This window comes from Pongo abelii, chromosome 1 (assembly GCF_028885655.2).
Source record: "Pongo abelii isolate AG06213 chromosome 1, NHGRI_mPonAbe1-v2.0_pri, whole genome shotgun sequence".
Classification (NCBI taxonomy): domain Eukaryota; kingdom Metazoa; phylum Chordata; class Mammalia; order Primates; family Hominidae; genus Pongo; species Pongo abelii.
In genome coordinates this window covers 155,035,239-155,062,343 of record NC_071985.2, presented here as the reverse complement: position 1 = coordinate 155,062,343, position 27,105 = coordinate 155,035,239, and the positions used below count along the sequence as shown (strand labels likewise).

General features: G+C 37.5%; 2 protein-coding genes across 18 annotated transcripts in view; one reads left to right on the top strand and one right to left on the bottom strand.

Moving 5' to 3' along the window:
* The window catches only part of NEXN (nexilin F-actin binding protein), a 71,790-nt gene that overhangs the window by 37,868 nt on the left and 6,817 nt on the right, over positions 1–27,105 (top strand). For 2 of the 7 annotated variants that reach the window (XM_063711603.1, XM_063711610.1), the window contains 8 exons: positions 2,929–2,970; positions 4,154–4,351; positions 4,778–4,954; positions 7,371–7,559; positions 11,318–11,515; positions 15,539–15,760; positions 21,738–21,923; positions 22,176–22,533. In XM_063711603.1, the coding sequence (XP_063567673.1) occupies positions 2,929–2,970; positions 4,154–4,351; positions 4,778–4,954; positions 7,371–7,559; positions 11,318–11,515; positions 15,539–15,760; positions 21,738–21,923; positions 22,176–22,533 (1,570 nt within the window). Of the gene's footprint in view, positions 1–2,928; positions 2,971–4,153; positions 4,352–4,777; positions 4,955–7,370; positions 7,560–11,317; positions 11,516–15,538; positions 15,761–21,737; positions 21,924–22,175; positions 23,689–27,105 lie in introns of those variants that run through there. The other 5 variants (XM_009248750.4, XM_024244861.3, XM_063711606.1 and 2 more) reach the window with 4 other exon arrangements.
* The window catches only part of FUBP1 (far upstream element binding protein 1), a 34,994-nt gene continuing 31,670 nt past the window's right edge, over positions 23,782–27,105 (bottom strand). For 6 of the 11 annotated variants that reach the window (XR_008514155.2, XR_010135624.1, XM_054532804.2 and 3 more), the window contains 2 exons: positions 26,258–26,304; positions 23,782–25,368 (listed from right to left, as the gene is read on the bottom strand). Coding sequence is in view for 4 of the 11 variants with exons in the window: in XM_054532804.2 (XP_054388779.1) it covers positions 25,338–25,368; positions 26,258–26,304 (78 nt within the window). In the remaining 7 variants the exon portion in view is untranslated. Of the gene's footprint in view, positions 25,369–26,257; positions 26,305–27,105 lie in introns of those variants that run through there. The other 5 variants (XR_008514139.2, XR_008514143.2, XR_008514157.2 and 2 more) reach the window with 2 other exon arrangements.

The following is a 27,105-nucleotide window of genomic DNA, read 5'->3' as shown; positions in this document are numbered from 1 at the left end:
CCCAAGTAGCTGGGACTACAGGTGCCCGCCACCATGCCGGGCTAGTTTTGGTAGAGAGGGGGTTTCACTGTGTTAGCCAGGATGGTCTCAATCTCCTGACCTCATGGATCCGCCCGCCTCGGCCTCCCAAAGTGCTGGGATTACAGGCGTGAGCCACCGCACCTGGCCTAAAAAGAGAAGTCTTTTGTAATTATTTTATTATAGATCCATTAAAGATTTTTAGTATAATATATAATTCAACAAAACCTTCACCATTTACCTAGCATGTCAGTGTTAACAAGTAATTCTATAACAAAGCAAATTATTCTAAACAAAATGTTTTATAGTATACAAAATTATTCTTTTTTTTTTTTGAGACGGAGTCTCACTCTGTCACCCAGGCTGGAGTGCAGTGGAGCGATCTCAGCTCACTGCAAGCTGCGCCTCCTGGGTTCATGCCATTCTCCTGCCTCAGCCTCCTGTAGCTGGGATTACAGGCACCCACCACCGCGCCCGGCTAATTTTTTGTATTTTTAGTAGAGACGGGGTTTCACCATGTTAGCCAGGATGGTCTCGATCTCCTGATCTCGTGATCCGCCTGCCTCGGCCTCCCAAAGTGCTGGGATTACAGGTGTGAGCCACTGCACCCGGCCACAAAATTATTCTTAATAAAACTATGAAAATAAACTATTAAAGTATAAAATAGATTTATTTTTAACAAACTTTCCTCAGAATAATTTATTTTTCAAGAAATTGGGTGTCTTTTTTTTTTTTTTTTTTTTTTGAGACAGGGTCTTGCTCTGTCTCCCAGGCATGCTCATGGCTCACTGCAGCCTCCACCTCCCAGGCTCAAGTGATCCTCCCACCTCAGCCTCCATAGTAGCTGGGACTACAGGTGTGTGCCACGACACCCAGCTAATTTTTTTTTTTTTTTTTTTGTAGAGACAGGGTCTCGCCATGTTGCCCAGGTTGGTCTTGAACCCTGGGCTCAGTCAGCCTGCCTCAGCCTCCCAAAATGCTGGGTTTACAGGCATGAGCCACCATGCCTGGCCAGGTATCTTAATAAAATGTATTATTTCTTTCTTGAGAGAAAATATAGAAAAGTGTGATGATGAGATAACAGGGACTTAGCCTAGTTCCTAGGATGAAGCAGGGTACAACAAAATTCCCTTACACTGCATGAGGAGTTAATGAACTCTTTAACCACTCTTTCATTGGTTTTAAAAGTCAAATTAAAACAATAAACAATCTGAATTCTTACTTTTTTAATGGTTCTATTTTCCCATTGTTTGTGTTTTCTTTTCCTGAGATCTTAAACACTGCATTATTTAAATCACCTATCTTCTCTCAATTATGTTTGCTAAGAAGAGTACATTAGTCTTCCTCTAAAGCTAAACTAATGGTATTTCTTATGAGTAATGGGTAAATTGAGCTTTTTTTTTTTTTTTTTTTTGAGAGGGACTCTTGCTCTGTCAGGCTGGAGTGCAGTGGTGTGATCTCAGCTCAATGCAACCTCCGCCTCCTGGGTTCACGCGATTCTCCTGCACCAGCCTCCCGAGTAGCTGGGACTACAGGCGTGTGCCATCACACCCAGCTAATTTTTGTATTTTTAGTAGATACGGGGTTTCACCATGTTGGGCAGGATGGTCTCGATTTCTTGACCTCGTGATCCGCCCGCCTCAGCCTCTCAAAGTGCTGGGATTATAGGCATGAGCTATTGTGCCTGGCCAAGCTCTCACTTTTTAAATGAGGAGCTTTCCTACTTAGACCTCGTCAAAATATAGAGAAAACATGACTATCAGAATTATTTTCCCTTCGAAACTATTCTATCCCAGCTGGGCACGGTGGCTCACGCCTGTAATCCCAGCACTTTGGGAGGCCAAGGCAGGCAGATCACTTGAGGTCAGGAGTTCAAGACCAGCCTGGCCAACATGGTGAAACCCTGTCTCTACTAAAAATACAGAAATTAGCCAGGCATGATGGTGCGCACCTCTAGTCCCAGCTACTCAGGAGGCTGAGGCAGGAGAATTGCTTGAACCCAGCATGCAGAAGTTGCAGTGACCTGAGACTATGCCACTACACTCCAGCCTGGGTGACAGCGCAAAACTCCATCTCAAAAAAATGAATAAGCTAGCCTACATCTTTCACTGCACTGTGATTGTATCAGTTTTATTTTTGCCCTATATTTATGTTGTAAAATATAATCATGACAAGTATTAGATTGCTAATGGATAGGTTTTCCTTTGATGGAGCAGTGACAAAGAGTGGAGAAGTGTTTCTATGTGTCTTGGTTTAAATTGCTAATTAAATTAATAATTGCTGCTTGTAAGCTCAACAGCCTGGTCATAAGAGTTTGGTCTGTTATTCAGTTTCTGGGTTACAAAGGTAGGCTTTATCTTAATTTTTTCTGTTTTTTTAAATTTTTTTTTTCTTGAAACAGGGTCTCACTCTGTCACCCACACTGGAGTGCAGTGGCATGAACATGGCTCACTGCAGCCTTAACCTCCTGGGCTCAAGTGATCCTCCTGCCTCAGCCTCCAGAGTAGCTGGGACCACAGGTGCGTGCCACCATGCCCAGCTAATTTTTGTACTTTTTGTAGAGAAGGGATCTCACCATGTTGCCCAAGCTGATCTTGAACTCCTGGGCTCAAGTGATCTGTCCACCTCAGCCTCCCAAATTGCTGGGATTACAGGCATGAGCCACCTCACCCAGTCTGATTGTTTTCTTAATATGTTGTTTTCTGGATATTGATATTGATATTGATATCAATATGCAACAATAAATATAAAGGACATATTTGGCTAATTTGGAACAACATAAACATATTTCAAAAATCATGAATTTGAAAATTTACTATAAGTCACAACTAAATTACTTTCCAGTTGTTGTTTAAAAGCAAAAAGTAGAAATCTGATGTAATGTAATGATATGAAATTCTCATTCAATAGATTGAGGACATAAACAATACGGGAACTGAATCAGCATCAGAGGTAAACAGACATTTCCTTTAATGAAACATTCACCTAAAATTATCTGATTCACAAATTATCTTTTAGTATAAGAAAAAATTAAAAGGGCTTTTATTATTTTTATTATAAATATAGAAATAAAAAAGTATGTTTTGCAAAGCAAGAGCATACTTTTGCACTTTCAAACACTATAGCTTAGTGTTTTTAAAGAAAAGTATGTTTTGCTTTCATAGTCAGGTTAGAAAGATAAGCCTTATTAATCTCAGTTTGAGATACTCTGCCAAGACAACGTATTTTTTGAACTGTTACTAACAGCTGAGATTGTTGAACGCTAACATTTATAAAAAGGCAATTTTATTTTCATCATTTGTCTTCTTTCCTCAGAGTTCCTGAGAGTTTATGTTTTGGTTTTTATATAATAGTATAGAGTGCAGTATCTGTTATCAAGAAGAAATGTTCAACAACCACAAAAATTTTAGTCATCCCTTTTATCTAACAGAATAAGTTAAAAATCTTTCAATTTGATGGTGTGCCTAAAACTACAGCCCATAAATTGGGAGCAATTTTATCTCAGGGCCATGTGTTTCATTTCATAACTTTTCTTAGTTTTTAAAAAAGTCAGAGGCAACAATAGATTATATAATTAAAATGAATTAAATAATAATTTTAAAATATTTTAATACAGTCAAATACCAGAGAGTTTTATCTATAATATATAAATGTTTAATAAATCACTTGGAAATACTGTGTTTTTTTCTCACTAAATACTGTTTTCATTAAGTATTTAAAAGCTTGCATAGAGAGAAAAATCATATGAAGAAACTTTTTTTTGTTTTAACTGAATCTATCCACCATCAAATTGATTTAGAGTATATTCACATGCACATTTTGTGGATTAGTGCACAAATAGCTTAATTCAGGCAATGTCACTGCAGTTTCGTTATCTAAACAGCTGTATTAACTCCATCTTCTAGGAAACAGAATGCTTCTTGAACCTCGTCAGCAATGGATTTCAGTAAGATTAACTCACAATGCACAAAGAATTTAGAGTAGGAGATATTTAATAATAATCTGTAAAAAAAAATTGCTCTTCATAATAACATTGATGACAATGTAATGAAATTCACCTATGATGGAGGTAAAGTCCCATGAAACCCAATTTTGATTAAGAAGAAATATGCTAATTATCTATTTTATAAAATAGGAAGGAGATGATTCACTACTTATAACTGTGGTACCTGTCAAATCATATAAAACATCTGGAAAAATGAAAAAGAATTTTGAGGATCTAGAAAAAGAACGTGAAGAGAAAGAAAGGATCAAGTATGAGGAAGATAAAAGAATAAGATATGAAGAACAACGACGCTCTCTCAAGGAAGCAAAGTGTCTTTCATTAGTTATGGTAAATTTTTGTTTGTTTGTTTGTTTTCTAAGAAACAAATCAAGGCAGTTTAAGTTAGTGTGTGTAGTGTGGTTAAGAGCATGGATTGTGGAGCCAGATTGTCTAGATTCAGATATCAGCCATTTACTAACTGTGTAACCATGGACAACTGTTTTAATCTCTCGCTGTGTTAATTAATTAAATCTCTCTTAGTTTATTTTTTAAATGGTAAAAATGAAAGCGCCTACTTCTTTTTTTTTTTAACTTCCAGAATGACTTGGATTTTTTTTCAATGCCTATTTCTTAAATGGTTAAACGAGTTAATATCTAGGAAGCACTTAAAATGGTGTTTGTTACATATACTAAGTTCTTTGAAAATGTTAATTATTACTATGGTATTAATAGTCCTTTATGACTAAAAGGTGGGTTTTCATAATGTTTTCTTAGGATGATGAAATAGAAAGTGAAGCAAAAAAAGAATCACTTTCTCCTGGAAAATTGAAACTAACTTTTGAAGAACTGGAGCGACAAAGACAAGAAAACCGAAAGAAGCAAGCTGAAGAGGAAGCAAGAAAACGTTTAGAAGAAGAGAAGCGTGCTTTTGAAGAAGCAAGGCGGCAAATGGTAAATCTACATATTTAAACCTTACAATTAATATTAATGAAGTTAGCTGACTTTAGATAAGGTTTATTACTACAAATTCAAAGAGATTTTACATATAGAAGGACTGATTTTCAAATTGTATTCATATTTCATATATAAAATACATCTAGGCTAGGCACGGTGGCTCATGCCTGTAATCCCAGCACTTTGGGAGGCCAAGGTGGGTAGATCACCTGAGGTCAGGAGTTTGAAACCAGCCTGGCCAACACTGAAATCCCTGTAATCCCAGCTACTTGGGAGGCTAAGGCACCAGAATCACTTGAACCTAGGTGATGGAGGTTGCAGTGAGCTGAGATTGCGCCATTGCACTCCAGCCTGGGTAACAGAATGAGACTGTCTCAAAAAAAAAAAATTCATACTGTTTTCCAGTTTCCACTCTGGGGCATTTTACCCAATATGCTTTAAATTTTTATTTTTATAAATTGTTATTAATGTATAAATATGCAAAATAATTACTGAATGAACCTGGTTTCCTTCATCTGTTAGTTCAATCTGCAATGTACTTAATGACATGGGTGTGGGACTGATTTTAAGTGTAAACTTGTTCCCAGCAGTCCAGTTTTTCAACTGTTTGAACATATCAAAATAACAGTTTACAGTGGAATATGCAGTTTGCCCTGTTAAGTGTATGTGTGTGCATATTTGTGTGCATGCCTTTGTGTGTGTGTGTGTCTGTGTGTGTGTAGTGTGATTAAGAGCATGGATTGTGGAGCCAGATTGTCTAGATTCAGATATCAGCCATTTACTAATTGTGTAACCATGGACAACTGTTTTTATCTCTCGCTGTGTTAATTAATTAAATCTCTCTTAGTTTCTTTATTTTTAAAATGGTAAAAATGAAAGTGCCTACTTCTTTTTTTTTTTAACTTCCACAATGACTTGGATTTTTTTTCAATGCCTATTTCTTAAATGGTTAAACGAGTTAATATCTAGGAAGCACTTAAAATGGTGTTTGTTACATATACTAAGTTCTTTGAAAATGTTAATTATTACTATGGTATTAATAGATTTATCAACAGAAAGTAAAACTGAAATAAGAAAACACTGATGCCAAACCTCGTTTTAAGATTTAAAAATGGTCCAGGCATGGTGGCTCATGCCTGTAATCTCAGCACTTTGGGAGGCTGAGGCAGGCAGATCCCTTGAGCCCAGGAGTTTGAGACAGCCTGAGCAACATGTGGAAACCATGTCTCTACAAAAACAAATACAAAAATTAGCCAGGTGTAGTGGCACAGACCTGTAGTCCAAGCTCCCCGGGTGCTGAGGCGAGAGGATTGCTTGAGCCCGGGAAATCAAGGCTACGGTGAACTATGAATGAGCCACTGGACTCCAGCCTGGGTGACAGAGTGAGACCCTGTCTCAGAAAAAAAAAAAAAAGGATCTAAAAATGGAATATTTGTAATTTTAAAGTTACAGAACTTTCTTGATCAGCTTTCTTGAATGATGTTCTAAGAATTATATATATAAAAATTTAATTTTCTAGACATTTATTTGAAAATGTTATTACTCAGGTATAGCTGCATAATATCTGCACATTTTAGAAATTTCTGGTGGTCAACTTAATAAAGAAATAGTATTGTTAAATAAATAATACATTTCAATTGATATTACAGTAAATTTAATAATAAATTAAAACTTTAATGATAAAATCATAAAACTGGAATTTTACATAAAATAGTTCTAGATAATAATCTTTTATCTGATTAGTATAAGTTACCATAGTTCACAGTAAAAAAAAAAAAAACCTACAAAAATTACAAAATGAGAACCTTATTTTACTACCAAAGAGATTCTGTGTAGATATACTTGAACCCCAATTATAGTACACACATACGCATTTTATATTTGTTCTGGGAAAGTTAATAGTCAACAGTAACCCCTCACTGCAGCCTCAACCTACTGGGCTCAAGGGATCCTCCCACCTCAGCTTCTCGAGTAGCTGGGACTACGGGCACACACCACCACACTGGCTATAATGTGTTTTTTGGTTTTTAGTAGAGACGAAGTCTTGCTATGTTGCCCAGGCTGGTCTTGAACTCCTGGGTTCAAGTGATCCTCCTGCCTCCTAAAGTTCTGGAATTACAGGCGTGAGCCGCCACAACACCCGGCTAAAAATGTTTTAATATTCAATTTTATCTATAGAAATTTGGCTTACTTGAGAAGTTTTATTTAACCTGAGTACATCTTTATATGGAATTTCTCCAAATTTGAATATTTTATCATAGAAGACATTAAAAAGGAAGGGAATTTTGGTCAAGTATATTAAGGGCATTGAAACTCCTGTGTGATAGTGGCTAATTCTGTGCCTTTTGATTGATAATTCATTCCTTTTTCTGATGAACCTCAATTCTTAATAATGAATTGTTTATTTGGTTAGGTAAATGAAGAAGATGAAAACCAAGACACAGCAAAAATTTTTAAAGGGTACCGCCCTGGTAAACTCAAACTCAGTTTTGAAGAAATGGAAAGGCAAAGAAGAGAAGATGAAAAAAGGAAAGCAGAAGAAGAAGCCAGAAGGAGAATAGAGGAAGAAAAGAAGGCGTTTGCTGAAGCAAGGAGAAACATGGTAAGACAGAAGCTAACTGGAGAATGCTGTTAGAATTCACCTTTGAGAATATGTTAATAGAATCATTAGACTTTAGGGAATACCCTATTATTTCTGAAATCTGTGCCAAGATTCCAGAAATGGTAAATATGTTTTAAAGTCTCCCATGGAATAACACCAGTTGGTTGAAGGTATTTGCTTCAATTTAGTGTTCAGAAGATTCTGCTTTAAATTGCCATGCTTGGCACAAAGGATGGAATATTATCTCCCTTCTCTGGGAAGGCATGTTTTCCAGAACTAAGTATCCAAGGAAGAAGAAGAAGTAGGGAGTTTCCTCCCTCAACTTTTCCTTTCTTCCTCTCCATCCTTTCCCCACCTCCTTCCCACACTCCCTTTTTCCCTCCTTCATTCCTTTATTTCCTTCCTTTCCTTCTTTCAGTTTTCATTCCACCTACTATATATTAAATGACCTGAGTCATTTAATCAGAATTATTTCTCTCTCCAAAATGCTCACTCATCACTCTTGGAAATTGATACCTAACTTAACTGTCACAAGGTTATGACTGTACTTCCTATACCAGTTTTATGTTTGTACAATGTACAGTTATCTGACAAACAATTTTGAAGCAATTTGAGACTAGAGAGCAATTTGAGGAGAGCACTGCATCTCCTTCTTGAAACATTGTAATTAGCTTTGGTGATATCGTAACCTGGTTTTCTTCCTCTGTATGGGTGAGCATCACACACATATGTCCAAGTGTTTATTTGGCTTTATTGCCCACACAGATACTCAAATCAGAAACGTGGAAGCCTGAAACACTTCCATCTTCTTATTCATGCCTGATGTCCAACCAGTCACTAAGTCTCATTTATTCTACCTCCTAAATCACTATAAAATCTGTCAGTTTTCCCCCCACTTTGCACCGCCACTACTATAATCCAAGTTACTGTTACAGCTTGCCTGGGGCAACTCCTAATTAACTTGCTTTCTTACCTGTAACCTATTCTTTCCTGTAAGGCCAGGAGTGATCTTTAAAAAGAAATAAATTTTGATTGTGTTTTGTTACTGTTTTGCTTAATATTTCCCCACTTTTCTTAAGCAAAAATCCAAAAACTTCTAAAACAAATTTCTTTATAGTCTTGCTCTTGTATATTGCTCCCGTTTCATTTCTTGATTCTTCTTGAATCTGCTCTTTGTTCCAAATATGCTGAATTTGTTTGTATTTCTTCAAAGTGAGACTCTCTCAGCCTTCACACTGTCTGAAAGATGTCCCTCACTCCTTTCCCTATTCATAACTTTCCATTTCCTCTGGAAAGCCTTTCCTGATAGTAAACACCTTCTTCCATGAATTCTTACAGCATTTAGTACTCTTCATGGCACTAATCCTGTATTGTTACCACTTATGGCTGTCTTTTCCACTCCATGAGGCCAAGACTGTTCATCAAACATGTGGCACAATGCCTAGCGTAACAGACCTCCAATAAATGTTGATGGAACAAGTGATATTGAAATCTTACGTGCAGTAGGCAATCCCTGATTCATAAATGGTTTCTACATAGAAGTCCTACAGACGTTGTGAATGCACTTAATTTTTGGAGAATAAGCAGGTTTAGAAGCGGTAGCAGAAGCCGGGCGCGGTGGCTCACGCCTGTAATCCCAGCACTTTGGGAGGCTGAGGCGGGCGGATCACGAGGTCAGGAGATCGAGACCATCTTGGCTAACATGTTGAAACCCCGTCTCTACTAAAAATACAAAAAAAAAAAAAAAAAAATTAGCCGGGCGTGTTGGCAGGCACCTGTACCTGTAGTCCCAGCTACTCAGAGGCTGAGGCAGGAGAATGGCATGAACCCGGGAGGCGGAGCTTGCAGTGAGCCAAGATTGCGCCACTGCACTCCAGCCTGGGGGACACAGCAAGACTCCGTCTCAAAAAAAAAAAAAAAAAAAAAAAAAAAAAAGCGGTAGAAGAGAAGTAACTGTGAAGATTACTAGACCTAGTCCTTGGGGCAGATTTGTAGGCCAATACTGCCTTTTTACCATGATTCACTCGTGGAAAAAATGCAGGCGAGAAAACTGCATTAAAACAAAACCAAGTTTCCTAAAGACATTTCTAAAGAGAAGAGAGAAAAACTTCCTCTTACATTTATATTGTTTTCTTATCCACAAATAAGTATTGTAATTTATCCAGGAATAAGTATTGTAATTTCATACTATAGCTTAGTTCATGCATATATAAAATTTAAAAATTTCAGGCAGTCTTTGAATTGTAAACCACTTAAATATTGTTTCTGAGTTGAAATAGTTCTGTGGTAAAGCCTGGATTACCTTGATAAAACTTGGAGCAAATGAATAATACCCCTTGCCTCTCTCATTCCCCTGTGTCTATTTCAACCACAGGGTCACAGTTCAGGCCAGAGGGTTATGTTATACCGCGCCCAGCCTATAATCTTTTTTTTTTTTTTTGAGATGGAGTCTCGCTGTCACCCAGGCTGGAGTACAATGGTGCGATCTCGGCTCACTGCACCTTCCACCTCCTGGGTTCAAGTGATTCTCCTGCCTCAGCCTCCCCAGTAGCTGGGATTACAGGCGCCCACCACCACACCTAGCTAATTTTTGTATTTTTAGTAGAGACAGGGTTTCACCATGTTGGTCAGGCTGGTCTCGAACTCCTGACCTCATGATCCACTTGCCTTGGCCTCCCAAAGTGCTGGGATTACAGGCATGAGCCACTGTGCCCGGCCTATAATCTTATTAGAAAGATTTTGAAGTTTGAATCCCAGCTTTGCCACATAGTATTTGTGTTGACTTTAGACAATTACTTTTCAGTGCCTCAGTTTCTTTCTCTGTAAAATGAGGATATTAGTAACTACTTCATAGGGTCATAGGATTAAATAAATTAATACATGTAAAGTGCTTATAACTGTACTTGGCAGCTCCAAGTATTAACTATTATTATTTCTTTAAAATTAGCCGGACAGCAAATAAACAATAAACTCATAGCACTAAGAATGATTTTTGCCTGATTATGAAGAGATCATGATGGGTTATCTAATTCATTCAGACAAAATCATGATTAACTTAAATGCTTTAATTACCAACATGGAGAGTCGTTTCAATCCAATTAAAAAATGTTCTCAAATTAGGAAATCTTAATGTCTAATTCAAAGTACTCATGGTATGAATAAAGTATTTCTTTGTCTTCACTGTAATGGAGAATAGATGGTTACCATTTCCTTCATAACCACAAAATACCTCAGTCTTACATTTTCTAATAATTCTTCCCTTTTATTTATTTATTTTTGAACACTGTGTCGAGACTTCCTTGTTTACTGTTAAGTCCCCTTGTTTTTTGTTCAATGTGAAACCTATTTAAGAAATCTGGCTGGGTGCGTGGCTCACGCCTGTAATCCCAGCACTTTGGGAGGCCAAGGCAGACGGATCACCTGAAGTCAGGAGTTCGAGACCAGCCTGACCAACATGGAGAAACCCCGTCTCTACTAAAAATACAAAATTAGCCGGGCGTGGTGGCGCATGCCTGGAATCCCAGCTACTCGGGAGGCTGAGGCAGGAGAATCGCTTGAATCTGGGAGGCAGAGGTTGTAGTGAGCTGAGATTGCACCATTGCACTCCAGCCTGGGCAATAAGAGTGAAACTCCGTCTCAAAAAACCAAAACAAAAACTAAAAACAAACAAAAAAAAGAAATCCCAGTTTTTTCAACAAATAGTCCCTTTTTAGTATGTATAATTCTGGCCAGAGTGATAAAATAATTATTTTAAATAGGTAGTAGATGATGACTCCCCAGAGATGTATAAGACAATCTCTCAAGAATCTCTTACACCGGGAAAACTGGAAATTAATTTTGAAGAATTATTAAAACAAAAAATGGAAGAAGAAAAACGACGAACAGAGGAGGAACGGAAGCATAAGCTAGAAATGGAGAAACAAGAATTTGAACAACTGAGACAGGAAATGGGAGAGGTAAGATTTTAAGAAATATCTATATTCCCCATATTTATTAAGCTAAGCATTTTACTTATATCACCTTATAATAACTTTGTATTATTATTCACCTTTAGGATAGTCGACATAGTATAATGAGGTGCTTACATGGTACAGGCGTCTGCACAATTATGTGTACTTTCTAGTCTGCTTTAACTACTCCTTCCTTGCTAGTTTAATAAAAAAGTATCTAGGTTTGCAAGTGACTGAGCTATTACTATTTATTTATATTTGTAGTTCATAAATATGCATATTTATATTCGATACATATATATAGACTATACAGTGCCAGCTTCATGGGCATGCACCTTGTGCACTCACAAGATGTCATGTTCAGAAGGCCCTGCATTTGGGGTTTAATGCTGAGGTTACTGTCTTCAAATTCTTTTTGTGGTGTGAACATGGCTCACTGCAGCCTCGACCTCCCGTGCTCAAGTGATCCTCATGTCTCAGCCTTCTGTGTAGCTGGGACTTTAGGTGCACGCAGCACCATGTCTGGCTAATTTTTAATTTTTTTTTTTTTGAGATGGAGTCTTGCTGTGTCGCCCAGGCTGGAGTGCAATGGCACGATCTTGGTTCATTGCAACCTCCACCTCCCAGGTTCAAGCAATTCTCCTGCCTCAGCCTCCCGAGTAACTGGGATTACAGGCATGTGCCATGATGCCTGGCTAATTTTTGTATTTTTAGTAGAGATGGGGTTTCACCATGTTGGCCAGGCTGATCTCGAACTCTTGACTTCAGGTGATCCGCCCACCTCGGCCTCCCAAAGTGCTGGTATTACAGGCATGAGCCACCGCGCCCGGCCTTTTTGTTTTTTTTCTTTTCTAAAGATGGGGTGATCACACTTTGTTGCCCAGGCTGGTCTCGAACTTCTGGCAAGCGATCCTCCCACCTGAGCCTTCCACAGTTCTCGGATTACAGGCATTAGCCATCATGCCCAGCCACTGTCTTGAAATTCTTAATTTTACCTTTGAATTTGTGTGTTGTATATAAGTGAAAGCTGATTGGACGATGATGCATGCCCTATATAGGAGCTTTTGCTCACTAGAGCTTCACGCTGTCTTCCCGCCTCCCTGGAATGGGTTTTCATCAGCCCCCTTCCCAGGGCCCTGCCTAACCTTCCCTCTTCGGACTCTGCTGCCATCCCTCTGGGTGGCCCGGGCTGCGTGGGCAGCAGAAAAGAAAGGTAGAATGGGGGTGTGTATTCACCATCAGCCTTGGCCCCTGCCAGGGGCCAGGCCTCACACATGAACAGGGTCAGGGTCTAAGATGTAGCCTCATGACTTGGACTGGCAATGCTATGGCATGTTTGGCAGGCAACTTGGTAGGGTTCTCTCACCAACTTATGACCTAGGAACCGAATGAGTTCCTACACAGAGGTTGCAATCTCTTGGAAGGTGCCTGTTTTTTATGGGTTGGGGCAGTAGGCACGTAGGAAGGGAAGTTTTACTTCTCTGCCCCAGATGTGGCTGGCAAATTATCTAGTGGACCCTGAGAATATAAATATAAATGTATAAATAAATACCAGGAATGTGCTGTAGGAAAATATTCCAAGGTCTAGGTTTCTTATGTATTGTTTATTTTCACTCCACATAGTCCAAAAAGTGGAAATAGTATAAAGGAATGTTTTCTCTTACCCCTTGGTTGAGTCAAGAAATTAGGCTTCATGTCATATCATCCCAGACTGTGACACCCTCTGCCTCCACCTTTTAAAACTCTGCGTAGAACTTTAAGTCTTCTCCAGGAAAAGTATACCAGGAATACCTGTAGTATTTTACCATTCCATATGGTGGTATTAGGGTTTGGTAAATATTACAAAGGACTAGTAATAATAGGTTGTGAAAAGTCAGGGGAAAAGAATCTGAATAAAAGAACAAGATGGGCCGGGCACGGTGGCTCACGCCTGTAATCCCAGCATGTTGGGAGGCTGAGGCAGACAGATCACGAGGTCAGGAGATCAAGACCATCCTGGCTAACACGGTGAAACCCCGTTTCAACTAAAAAAATACAAAAAATTAGCCGGGCATGGGTGGCAGGCGCCTGTGGTCCCAGCTATTCGGGAGGCTGAGGCAGGAGAATGGCGTGAACCTGGGAGGCAGAGCTTGCAGTGAGCCGAGACTGCACCACTGCACTCCAGCCTGGGCTACAGAGCAAGACTCAAACAAACAAACAAACAAACAAAAAACAAGATAAAATGGTATAAAGAACTGGAGCCAGCCAGGCACAGTAGCTCATGCCTGTAGCCCCAGCACTTTGGGAGACCAAGGTGGGCAGATCACTTGAGGTCAGGAATTTGAGACCAGCCTGGCCAACATAGCAAAACCCCGTCTCTACTAAAAAAAAAAAAAAAAAAAAAAAAAAAAAAAAAAAAAGAGAAAAAAAAAAATTAGCTGGGTAGGTGTGGTGGCACACACCTGTAATTCCAGCTACTAGGGAGGCCGAGGCAGGAGAATCACTTGAACCTGGGAAGAGGAGGTTGTAGTGAGCTGAGATAGTGCTGTTGCCCTCCAGCCCAGGTGACAGAGTGAGACTGTGTCTCAAACAAACAAAGAATTGGAGCCCAATTATGACTGACTCCTTTTTTTCTTCTTCTTAAAACGCAGCTCACTCTATCAGGCTGGAGTGCAGTGGTGCACTCATAGCTCACTGTAATCTTGAACTCCTAGGCTCAAGTGATCTTCCCGCCTCAGCCTCCCAAGTAGCTGGGACTACAGGCACACACTACCACACCCAGTGAATTTTTTCCAAGATCAGACGCAATCAGCACATTCAGGGTGGAATGGCTGTAGACCTGGTGAATTGTTTGTAGAGATGATGTTTCGCTCTGTTGCCCAGGCTGGCCTCGAACTCCTGGGCTCAAGTGATCCTCTCACCTTGGCTTCCCAAAGTGTTGGGAGTACAGGTGTGAACCACTGTGCCTGGCCAGTTGACTCCTTTTCTGTCTTTGCTGGTGGAATACATAATTGAGGATACAAGTGATATGTAGAGAAATGTAGATATTTTACCAGACTATATCTCCAGAAATGCTTAATTATTAAATTGAGTATTAAGAGTGATGTTTAACTTTATAAGACTACCATAAAATCAAAAGTAGGAAAAATTTTAGATACTCTGGCTCTATTTAGAGATGAAGAAAATCATACAGTGGGTAACTGGGCAAAAGCCTGCACAGTATCAGAGCCAAGACTAGAACTCATATGACTCCTAGTCCAGTGTTCTTTTTGTTTGTTTGAGACAGTCTTGCTGTGTCACCCAGGCTGGAGTGCAGTGGCACAATCTCGGCTCACTACAACCTCCGCCTCCTGGGTTCAAGTGATTCTCCTGCCTCAGCCTCCCAAGTAGCTGGGATTACAGGCACAAGCCACCATGCCTGGCTAATTTTTGTATTTTTAGTAGAAACGGGGTTTCACCATGTTGTCCAGGCTGGTCTCGAACTCCCGACCTCAGGTGATCTGCCTACCTCGGCCTCCCAAAGTGCTGGGATTACAGGCGTGAGCCACTGCACCCAGTCTAGTGTTCTTTCAATTATTTTTTACCTTCCCCTAACAAAGATCTTTCTACAACTCCTAGAAAAAGCTAATCTTGTCATGAATATTTTAGTTTTAGCAAGTTATCAAGGAATGTCAGAGGATTTTAACCATATTCCCTAATGAGAATAGTATTTTAAGTAGAATGTTTTCAATAATGCCTTAAATTTGTAGCACCATTTTGAGTTAGTAAATTTGGACCCTGCATTTAGAGAAGAGGTTAAACTGTATTTTTGGTTTCAAATAAGAAATAGTGCACATTTTTTGGATGGTTTATTTTACAAACTAATATGCTGATATTCAATCTTTTTTTTTTTTTTGAGTCACGCATGGTGGTATGTGCCTGTAGTCCCAGCTCCTTGGGAAGCTGAGGCAGGAGGATTGCTTAAACACAGGAATTCAAGGCCAGCCTCGGCAACATAGTGAGACTCTCTCAAAAACAGCAGCAACAAACTTACTAATTTTTTTTTTGAAGGAAGAGGAAGAAAATGAAACCTTTGGATTGAGCAGAGAATATGAAGAACTGATCAAATTAAAAAGGAGTGGCTCTATTCAAGCTAAAAACCTAAAAAGCAAGTTTGAAAAAATTGGACAGTTGTCTGAAAAAGAAATACAGAAAAAAATAGAAGAAGAGCGAGCAAGAAGGAGAGCAATTGACCTTGAAATTAAAGAGCGAGAAGCAGAAAATTTTCATGAGGTATATTACCTTTATATTTAACATAGTTATGGTACAGTAATGATAATAAATTTAACAGAAGTAACATTGGCTTTGAAATAAGTTTTAGTACTTAAAATTAATCATTGGTATATACAGTAATCTGGGAAGTAAATAGCAAAACACATGTAGATCTTAGACTTTGAAAGACTAGCATTGTTTCAAAATCACCTTTATCAGTGTTAAAACCTACAGTGAATGTCAAATGGTTCTCACTCTAGCAAAAATGTTCAAAAATATTTTTTGGCTGGGTGTGGTGGCTCACGCCTATAATCCCAGCAGTTTGGGAGGCCAAGGAGGGAGGATCACATGATCCAGGAGTTCTAGGCTAGCCTGGGTAACATCTCTACAAAAAAATGATACAACTAAAATAATATATTTTTTGGCATATGTTTTAGTTGAGTCAGTAGAACCAGTGTATATTCAAGTTAAACACCAGATTATTCATACTTTATTTTTTAGATGAAACCCATAAAGCCTCTAATATTTGCTCAAAGTTACAGCAGTAATTCAGTGTGGAAGAGCCTAAATGAGAATTCTGATGACATGAATTTGAATTACCTTCAAACATAAAATAAAGAGGCAATCACTGACCTGCAATATCCCTTCTAGCTTAAGGACTATTTCTGTGATTATGAATACTAGTTTAAATGAGATCTAGAAATTTTTTTCTGCCAGAATTGCCATCCTATAATATTTAACAGAATTTAACCTATATTCTAGAAATACATTTTTATCAAATATTCAGCTAGCATAACAGGTATGGGAATTTGGGAGGGCCTTCAGAGGAGACTGAATAAAAGGATAGAATGAAGAAACTGTGTGCCAATTATTGGGACTATAAGCAATTCATTATTATTGAGGCATGCACAAGTGCAAAGGACAGCAAAATGAAGATGCAAGCATAATTGAGATGATCATGGAGTCTTAGATGCCATGTGAAGGGATTTTTAAAACATGGATATTGGCTGGGCACAGTGGCTCACACCTGTAGTCTCAGCACTTTGGGAGGCCGAGGTGGGTGGGTCACTTGAGCCATTTCAAGACCAGCCTGGGCAACATGGCAAAACTGTATCTGTACAAAAAATACAAACAAATTATCCGAGCATGGTGGTGCATGTCTGTAGACCCAGCTACTTGGGAGGCTGAGGTGGGAGGATTGATTGAGCCTAGGTTGTTGAGGCTGCAGTGAACTGTGATTGCACCACTGCACTCCAGCCTGGGGGTCAGAGCAAGACGCTGTCTCTAAAACAATAAAGCATGGATATTGTCAGGCAGATATTGTCTACATAGCTGGATCATGCTGAAGCTATATGGTCTTAGATACATGCGTTAAAAAATTATTTGAGGCCAGACGCGGTGGCTCACGTCTGTAATCCCAAGCACTTTGGGAGGCCGAGGCAGGTGGATCACCTGAGGTCAGGAGTTCAAGACCAGTCTGGCCAACATAGTGAAACCCTGTCTCTACAAAAATTAGCTGGGCATAATGGCGGGTGTCTATAATCCTAGCTACTAGGGAGGCTGAGGCAGGAGTATTGCTTGAACCCGGGAGGTGGAGACTGCAGTGAGCCAAGATCGCACCACTGCACTCCAGCCTTGGCGACAGAGCGAGACTCCGTCTCAAAAAAATAAAAATAAAAAATAAAAAATAAAAAAATTATTTAAATGACTACTATGTTCCAGGGACTGCTTTGGACACAAGACATCAGTAACTAAACTTACAGTCCCTGTTCATATAGTGTTTAGAATCTAATGGATGGGTTGGGGATTGGGAGGGGTGGAAAACAATTATCAGGTGGTTAACAAACGAAAGCTATTAAGTTTAATAAAGCAGAGTAAGGGAAATAAGAGTATGTGTTACTGTTTTGTACAGCGTGGTCAGAGGCGGCCTGAGGATTTGAACTCTAGGGCTGGGATGGAAAGGACAGATAAGTATGCAGGAGTCAAAACTGGCAGGACTTGGGGATGATGATGGAGAGGAAGAAAGAGGAAGGAATCATAGTGACAGGGTATACAGTAACAATACGGGAAACCAGACTAGAGTTTGGAAGGAAAAGAGGTTCCATAAGCTATTTGACACAAATGGAGACGCTGTGAAACATCAACCAATCAATTTGATATGCATCTAAGCTTGTGTGACATACAAGCCTAAGGCCTGGGTTAGTTGTAGATAAACCTTTTCATCATTGCCAAAAGCAAACACCATTTCTATTTTTTAACATCTACGAAATGTTGAACATTTTTAACATGTTGGATCTGTTGTTTTGGGGATATATATGTGGATATAATATGCCTTTAAGAAGTTTAGTCTACAGCCGGGTGCGGTGGCTCACACCTGTAATCCCGGCACTTTGGGAGGCTGAGGCGGGCGATCACCAGGTCAAGAGATCGAGACCATCCTGGCCAACATGGTGAAACCCAGTCTCTACTAAAAATACAAAAATTAGCTGGGCGTGGTGGCATGGGTCTGTAGTCCCAGCTACTCAGGAGGCTGAGACTGCACTCCAGCCAGGCGACAGAGCGAGACTGTCTCAAAAAAAAAAAAAAAAAAAAAAAGTTCAGTCTAATGACGTATGACGAAGAAAATTCTAATTATTGTAAGTACTATAATAGAAGTTATTACAGAATCAAATTGGGTGGAGTCAATATACCTAGGATATGTTTAACAGGGCAAGAAGGTGACATTTAAGCTGAGTGTGAAGGCTGAATAAAAGTTGCAGGTAAAGAGGAGACACATTCCAGATAGAGGAGAAGCCTTCCAGATTAACTCAGAGGTTGTAAAAATGGGAATGGAAAACAGGTTCAAAGGACTACAAGGCAAGGTTCACAGAAAAAGTGATAGGATACAAAGCTGTAAAAATAGGTTGTGTCTAGTTAATGAAGGTCTTTTTAAACCTTGCAGGCTCTGTGATCTGGAGAACAATGTTAATAACTTTTTAGGTCAGAGTAATAAAATATTTATGTTTATACAAGAATTCTGGGACCATGGAGGATGAACTGGAAGACAGGCATGAAGTTGGGGCCAAGGGAGAAAAACAGACCTAACTAACAAAAGTAGGTTAGACTCTGGTATGGATAGGAGTTAAACAAACAAAAAAGGGTTATAGGTTGCTTTTTGGGCAATTGGTTGTGGAGGGGGCCACCATTACTTCAGGATAACTAGATGATGCTATAGAGAAATCAGGTCTGGGGAGTTGGGGTGAATAGTTTTGGCATGTAAAGTTTGAGTGATATTTGGATAAGGTAAAGGCAGTCTAACCAAGGTCCTGATCTAAGGTGAGAGGCAAGCAGATTCTAACTTTTACAGATAGCACTGGAAAGTACAAGTAGATAAAGCTGCTTATAAAGTTAATTGTTGAAAGTGAATTAAACCCTGGAGAACACCAATATTTAGTGGATGACTGGCCAAACATCAGTCTTTATAGGTGTAACATGGAAGGTAAAGAAAAGTTCAATCAGCATGCACTTGCTTCCTTTTGGTAATGGTAGTGAAACCGTAGCAGTCATACCTATACCTACAAAATATGTAGGTAAGAGTAACAAAAATAAGATAGGTGACTTCTTGTTTTATTGCTATTACTGGCTCTCTAGTATACATGGATGTGGTATTAGGACATGGCTGAACTTTTATACCCTATCAGAATATCCTGAATGGAGTTTCCTCTGGAGGACAATGAAGTCCCTCCTATCATACCTTTCTGGCTTCAAGGTGATTGAAATGGTATTTAAAAACTTGTTAGCGGCTGAGCATGGTGGTTTACGCCTGTAATTCCCAGCACTTTGGGAGGCCGAGGCGGGCGGATCACCTGAGGTCAGGAGTTCGAGACCAGCCTGGCCAACATGGCGAAACCCTGTCTCTACTAAAAATACAAAAATTAGCTGGGCGTGGTGGCAGATGCCTATAATCCCAGCTACACAGGAGGTTAAGGCAGAACGGCTTGAACCTGGGAGGCAGGGGTTGCAGTGAGCTGAGATCACACCACTGCACTCCAACCTGGGTGACAGAGCGAGAAATATCAATGTTCAATGTGTCTTCAAAATGTTTATATTCTTTCAAGGCTCAGCTCATTTACATAACCTTACCTAATCAAAAAATTCCATCCCAGCTCCTGTAGCACTTAAACATGTCCCCTCATTTGGTACTTAAATGCCTTATATAACATTTGAATTTCTAGTTAGATTTTCCAATAAAGTCTACCCCAAAACTACCTTATGCCCTATTGTATCTCAAGGAAAATACACTGCCTAACTGCTGACCTTAATATTCATGGGCTGAGAGTACCAATGCCCTATAAAGAATGTACCTACAGAATACCATTTATATTACTCTCTTAGATTTCTTTCCCAGAAACATGTTTTAACCTGGCTTTTTAGGAGCTCAAGAAAAGTTGACAATTGTATTTGACTGAAGAACTGTTCATAAATTTTCAGCTCAAGAGAAATTATTTTACTTACTCAAATTTATTTTCTAAATGCAGGTTTGAGGCAGCTAAATGAAGTTATGAATTTGCATAAACAGGCTAAAATCTGAAAGGCAAGTTATTAACTGGGAGGGACTCAGAATAGCAATTATTGTACCTGCTGAAATATTCCATCTTAAAGGTTCATTTGGTAAACAACAAAAAAAGTGTATACTGTGAACAGAGGTCCTTTTAAAATTTAAGTCTCAGAAGTCTATTGAGATAAAACTACAGTAAGCAAATCATGGTTTAACATGTATTTTTCTTAGTCTTTTATGTATAATAATAATTTTTTAAAAAAACGCTATTCATTCATTCGTTAGCAACAACCATAGTCAGGCATTATATTTACCAACTGAAGGTAAATAATGGCACAAAATAGAATTTACACATCAGGTCGCAGGTTTTCTGATGTCCCATGATTTTCCAACATCAAATAAAAAATCTAATGCAGAACCAGAAAAACCATCCAACTATTTTAACCTCCTTCTACTCCTTTCATCAGAAATGAGGTAGGTACAAGGTACGAGGTGTGAGGTGCAACACCTCAAACTGAAGTTAAACACCCGAACCAAGATTTTTCTTATATAGGCAATTAAACTGCTTGTTTCAAATTTCCCTTTAGTTGGATGTGACAACCTGGAGCAATTTCCTCATAGTACAATGAAATATAAATGGTGACATTTCCAACTAGATCCACAAATGCCTAGGTAGTTAGAAACCAAAAGTCAACAACTGAAGTACTTTAGAAACCATGAATTAACTACCCACATTAACCCCACTCCACCAAAACTGGTCTAGAAGACCTTATCATTACCAAATTATTATTTTCCTAGACACACTATTTGACAGTTGAGACTCTGCTCTTAAATCACTCCCTTATTACCATGGCTTCCAATTCACCCCTCAGATGACCAAAACATATTTTACTTAGTGATTTCCCCATGTTTCAGCCATTGCCTCTTTCAACAGTTGTCTCTGTTTTTCTACTTGTAAACACCCTTTCCCTGCCATTTCACCATCAATACATTATTTAGATGGAATTCATTAGGGACATAGTTCTAAGAAGGGTAAAGAAGGAAAATCATTAAGTGAGAAAGAACAGATTTCTCTTATTATGCAGTAGGGAGTGATATGGACTTACAGGAATCAAGGGAGTACTTTTAACAATTATTTAGAATGTATAGTATTCTGACCTTTTTCAATTAAGTGCTATCAAAACCAAGCGGAGTTGGTAGGACAAACAGGCTGGGATCCCAGTGGTATTGTGGTCTTTACATTTGGAGAAAAAAGACTATAACTAAGAGAATGCTTCATAAATGTATCTATCACTTTTCCTGAACTGGGGAGTTAGAAAAAATCTGAGTGTCTGCAGTGTAGCAAAAATATGCATTATAAATATGTTAATCATTTTGTGCTTCTAAACACCTTTAGAACTAGTAATGCTTCTTTGTTTTTAGAAGGCAACCTATTGTTAATCTTGGCCCACTTTCTTGCAGGAAGATGATGTTGATGTTAGGCCTGCAAGAAAAAGCGAGGCTCCATTTACTCACAAAGTGAATATGAAAGCTAGATTTGAACAGATGGCTAAGGCAAGAGAAGAAGAAGAACAAAGAAGAATTGAAGAACAAAAGTTACTACGCATGCAGTTTGAACAAAGGGAAATTGATGCAGCACTACAAAAGGTACCAGGCTTACATATACTTTATTTTCCAAAGATGCCCTCTTAAAACCCAGTTTTATAATTAGGTAGGTTAAAAAAAGTTTTAATAGTTTTCTTTCAAGTCACTGGAATGTACTGTTAAGTACACTTTGTAGTAGGCACACTTGTATGTTCTTTACTTTAAAAAAAAATTCATTTCAAAATTGTTACTAAATCGCTGCCCTGAAAATACTATATTATAAATGCCAACCTGAATGCATTTATTTTAATATAGAAAAGAGAAGAGGAGGAGGAGGAAGAAGGTAGCATCATGAATGGCTCCACTACTGAAGATGAAGAGCAAACCAGATCAGGAGCTCCATGGTTCAAGAAGCCTCTTAAAAACACGTCAGTTGTAGACAGTGAGCCAGTCAGATTTACTGTTAAAGTAACAGGAGAACCCAAACCAGAAATTACATGGTGGTTTGAAGGAGAAATACTGCAGGATGGAGAAGACTATCAATATATTGAAAGGGGAGAAACTTACTGCCTTTACTTACCAGAAACTTTCCCAGAAGATGGAGGAGAGTATATGTGTAAAGCAGTCAACAATAAAGGATCTGCAGCTAGTACCTGTATTCTTACCATTGAAAGTAAGAATTAATCACTCTTTTTATCTTTTATTCTATTAATTTTTTTTTCCTTAAAATCACTTTTCTTCTTCTCTTTTTTAGCTGATGACTACTAGCTCCCCTCCCCTCTCCCTGGAACTTTCTCTTTCACTCCAACTTTCTTACTACATCCATCTTTTCTGTGGCGGGGCCAAAAAAGGAAACCAGGAGTGCCACTATGCTGACTTCTTATTCCTTTTCGTAACAGTCTTCAAAGGCACAGCTCATCTAAAGAATGCCTTCTTCTTTTCCAAATAAGCATCAGATTTATTGCCTATTATGCAGTAACAGTCAATAAAATGTACTTATCGGGGGGGAATTACTCAATTATTCTATCAGAACCTATTATAAAGACTGTGTATTTCCCATAGACGTTTACAGCAACTATGTTTAAAAAACAAAAAAAAACAAAAAAACACACAAACCTAAGTAGAATACATTATTTTGCATGAAGGAATGTCATTTCTGAGCTTTTTACACCTAAAATTAGGCTGAAATAGCTGAGATAATTAATTTGAAACCTATCAATTTGAGTGGACTTTTTCTTTAGTAGTATACCATTTTGGTTGTTGTAGTTTCAAAGTCTTTCTGAAGCAGATATATTGGGATTGGAGCGGGGTGGGGAAAAGTGTCACTCCTTTCAGAGGAAAAGGGGAGGAGCATGGAGAAAAACAAAAATTAAAGGACTTTAAAGAAAGAATGGCTATACAGTGTTGAGTGTTGAGGATATTAAACATGTTATTTTTCAAACGTATGTAATATATATTAAATTTATAAAGCAAATTTATGTTGTGATCTTGCCTGAACAAATTATATTTTAATGAAAAAACTTTGTATTAATAGTTCACGCAAGAGAAAACACTTTCAACATAGTCGAAGGCTTCAAGATCTAAGTGTATCAGACTTAGGGAAAAAGTGGCACAACCTTCGATTTAAAATTCTAGTCTTTAAAATGAGTTTGTAAATAATTAGCTATTATGTTCTATTAAGTTGTTTTGTATTTTAATTTTCTGGAAGACAATTTTATTTTACAATGTGAACCCAAATAAAGTAACTTCTGTATTTAAAAGTCCTTCTGTATTTTAAGACTTGTGCAACCAGATGTTACCCTTTTATCATTAAAACTTTTTAAAATCATCTTTTCTCACAGTAAATGTTAAAAAAAAAACCCAGTCAAGCAGAAAATTTTACCATGTAATATATGTATAAAAAACACAAAGCACTCCCTTATAATATTCATCAATGTACATTTATTGAGGAAACCATAATGAATACAAAATTACAGCAATCATGTGACCTTTTACATACAATGTCATTAAAGCAAACTCTAAACCACAGTTTGTAAAGTATTCAATTTACCTCAAGTCCAAGCTGCATCTCCCTAAGACACTGTTCCCATCACAGTAGCCATTTTAAGCCAATCTTCTTTTTACACACGGGTAGTTTCTGCAGAGAACATTTTTCTCAGGACGAAAATGCATTGAGCATGCATAAGAAAAAATATATATATATGCGCAAATACATTTAAGAGTTTCTATAGGGGTATCACTGAAGAAAATAAAACCCTGGGATTTATTTGCTTATTAAAAGCACCAATTTTAAAAAATCCCTCAAAAGCTTATATTGTGGCAAGAAAAATGAAGTCACTAACTCAACAAAAAATAAGGTAACTTTCAGAGCCAAAATTATCTTTAATTAGGTATTGTTATAATGCATTTTAAAGTGAGGCAGAGTTTGCAGAGAATAAAAACAAGACATCCTCACTGATTAGTAAACTCTACATCATTATTCTACACAACAGATAACTTTCTAAGTGCAGATGATTTTACTGGCAGAGTATTCAAACAAATAAAATGCTATCACTTCTGAAAGACTCCCCTTTCCCTCTGAAAGTACTCTGCTATTCCTACCCAAACCCACCCTTATGAATTAACTACCAAGATACTTTGTTTAAAAGATAAATTTTACAATGTTTATAAACAACTAGTATCAAATTACTAGTTTTAGTATTAAAACCATTTTTGATATTAAAAAATAAAACTATACTTCTCATTTCTAAAAGAAACATCAAACCATAGAATTCTAAGTATCACCACACTAAGCTGTCTTAAAAAAAACTAAAAACATTGTCAAATTTTTGTTTAAGTGCTAAATAAGTCAGTTCAATTTCAATCTAAACTATACATTGTTTCTAACACTAATATCCAATGCATTCAAATCAACTGGCTCACCTTTTCTGCTTTCCATTTATTTCAGACTTAAGATCAGCGTCATTTAAAATAATGCTTATAGTATCAGTGAAGGCTTATGGTAATGAATAAAAGAATTCTCATGAGACAGAAACAATGCCCCAATATCTATTATCATCAATCTATCCATTTTTTTTTTTATAAAAATGCAATCTACAACTAACCAAAACTCGACAGGCTCTGAAGTTTCAATGAGCCCCTTTATATTATCAATCGTACATACCTATCATTGACTATTAAAACATAACATACACATAAATGTGGTGTAGTAACTATGTAACTTAAGAAATTTAACAGTTCATGGAACATTTAAGATCAACTGAATAGCACTTTAAAATGAAAAGTGATCAAAAGCAGGTACATTACACCCTATACCATATTATGTATGGGAATACATTTCATACTTCTCAATTATGATTTGCCAATTTTACCTTCTACATTGAGCCCTTCTATGGTCCATGCTCATCGGCTCACCAATGGCATACACTCAAAGGATTCCTCTTTATGGGTAACTATCTCAGGACCTGATTTTATGAGCTATGATTTGGTGCTTGCAGCATCTTCAGCACTGTGTGTGAAAATGAAGGCAGTATTTTTGAATATTTTTCTTTGTTGCAGAGATAAGCAGGAGTTTTAAAAGGATCAGCACATTTTAGAAATCGAATAAACAAAACTGATAAGATGCTGCTTTCATACATTCATCTTAACTCAAAATATGTACCAGTTAAAATCATCTATAAAAACACACAAACATTTTAAACTGGCAAAAAAATTAAATAAATGCAGCGTCAGTTATTAAAATATTATTAAATCAGAAAAATACTGATTGCTACAGATTATGAAAGGTTATTTGCTATACAGTTAACATTTCACTGATGCACATGCCTTTTATCAAAACATACTGCCTTATAACTTTTTCCTTCTTCAGCATATAACTTTTGTCTAAGAAAAAAATCATAATAAAATTCTAACCCAAAATATCCTTACTGAATTATTATAATTTAAGAATAAAAAAAATAAAGAAATTATAATTTTGGAGGGCAAAGAAATTTTCTGTCCATCATATAAAACAGATTGTGAAGGCTGTTGAAGTTTCTAAACAAGTGATTTCCTAAATCTTGAAAACTGTGTAATTGTCCTTTCTTAATCTTAACACTTCTATATTTGGGGAAAAAATACAAAAAGATTTGGATGTAGTTCAATTACTGCAGCAATCTACTCATCATTTTCTTGTCTTAATAAAAAAAAAAAAGTAAAATAAAAAACATTACCCAGAAATGTAAACAGTTGCTTTAACAACTTACAGACTTTCCACTAAGATGGTAGCATAAAATAACAAAATACATTTTGGGGAAGCAGTAGCAGATTGCCTTTGAATACACAACCACAAAAACCTCACAGGGACAACATTAATGTACTGAAATATTTATTTATATATGTCCTTAGGTTGTGCTTACCTGGTGCTTTTTGCAGCAGAACCTAAGGTGGAAGGTCTGGGAAGGCACTGTGAAGTATAAATAATTGCACTGTTTGCAATTAATAAAGATTTTAAACCTTAAATGAATCAAAATCAACAGCCTCCAATTTGTGAGTTATGATACTGAATTCAACTGAACTACTTCTTCAGTTCAATTAATAAATGCACCACTTTCCTAAAAGGTCATCTATAAAACAGTATCATGCAAAACACTGCAATTGTTCACGTCAATACCCTACTCTTAAAGATAACAAATAGCTAACTCCTTAACTATTAAACTTCATACTAGAACTATATACCCAGATCTAAATAAGGGTAAGGGAAGTCACTCTAGGTTATATAAAACAATCAAAAACATTTCAAAATATCTACAATGAACTGTACTGCTATTTCCATCCTGTAGGTAATCTCAACATTTATGTCCTTGTACCTCTTCCTTTAAAGTATATTCAAAACAACAAATGGTGCTCCCCACCAATGACAAAATATATATTTATGAAATGTGTTAAAATTGCTACATTGCTCATTATTTGCAAACTGAAATCCCCTTCTGTCTGATACATTTCAAGACTTTCATATTAAATATAGAAGATATGCATATTTTACACTGAAAAACAATATTTTAGGAGCACCAGTGAATAATACTATTCAACTTTGTTAAGTATCAGTTTTCTTTAGCTATAGCTAAAGCATATAAAAAATACTTACCCATTAAGCTCACTTTAAAAAAAATACAGAACTATGTATTATTCTATGTTAAATTAAGAAGCAGTTATGGTTTTCCAAGATATCAGCACTGTATTCCAACATAATATTCACACAAAGTAT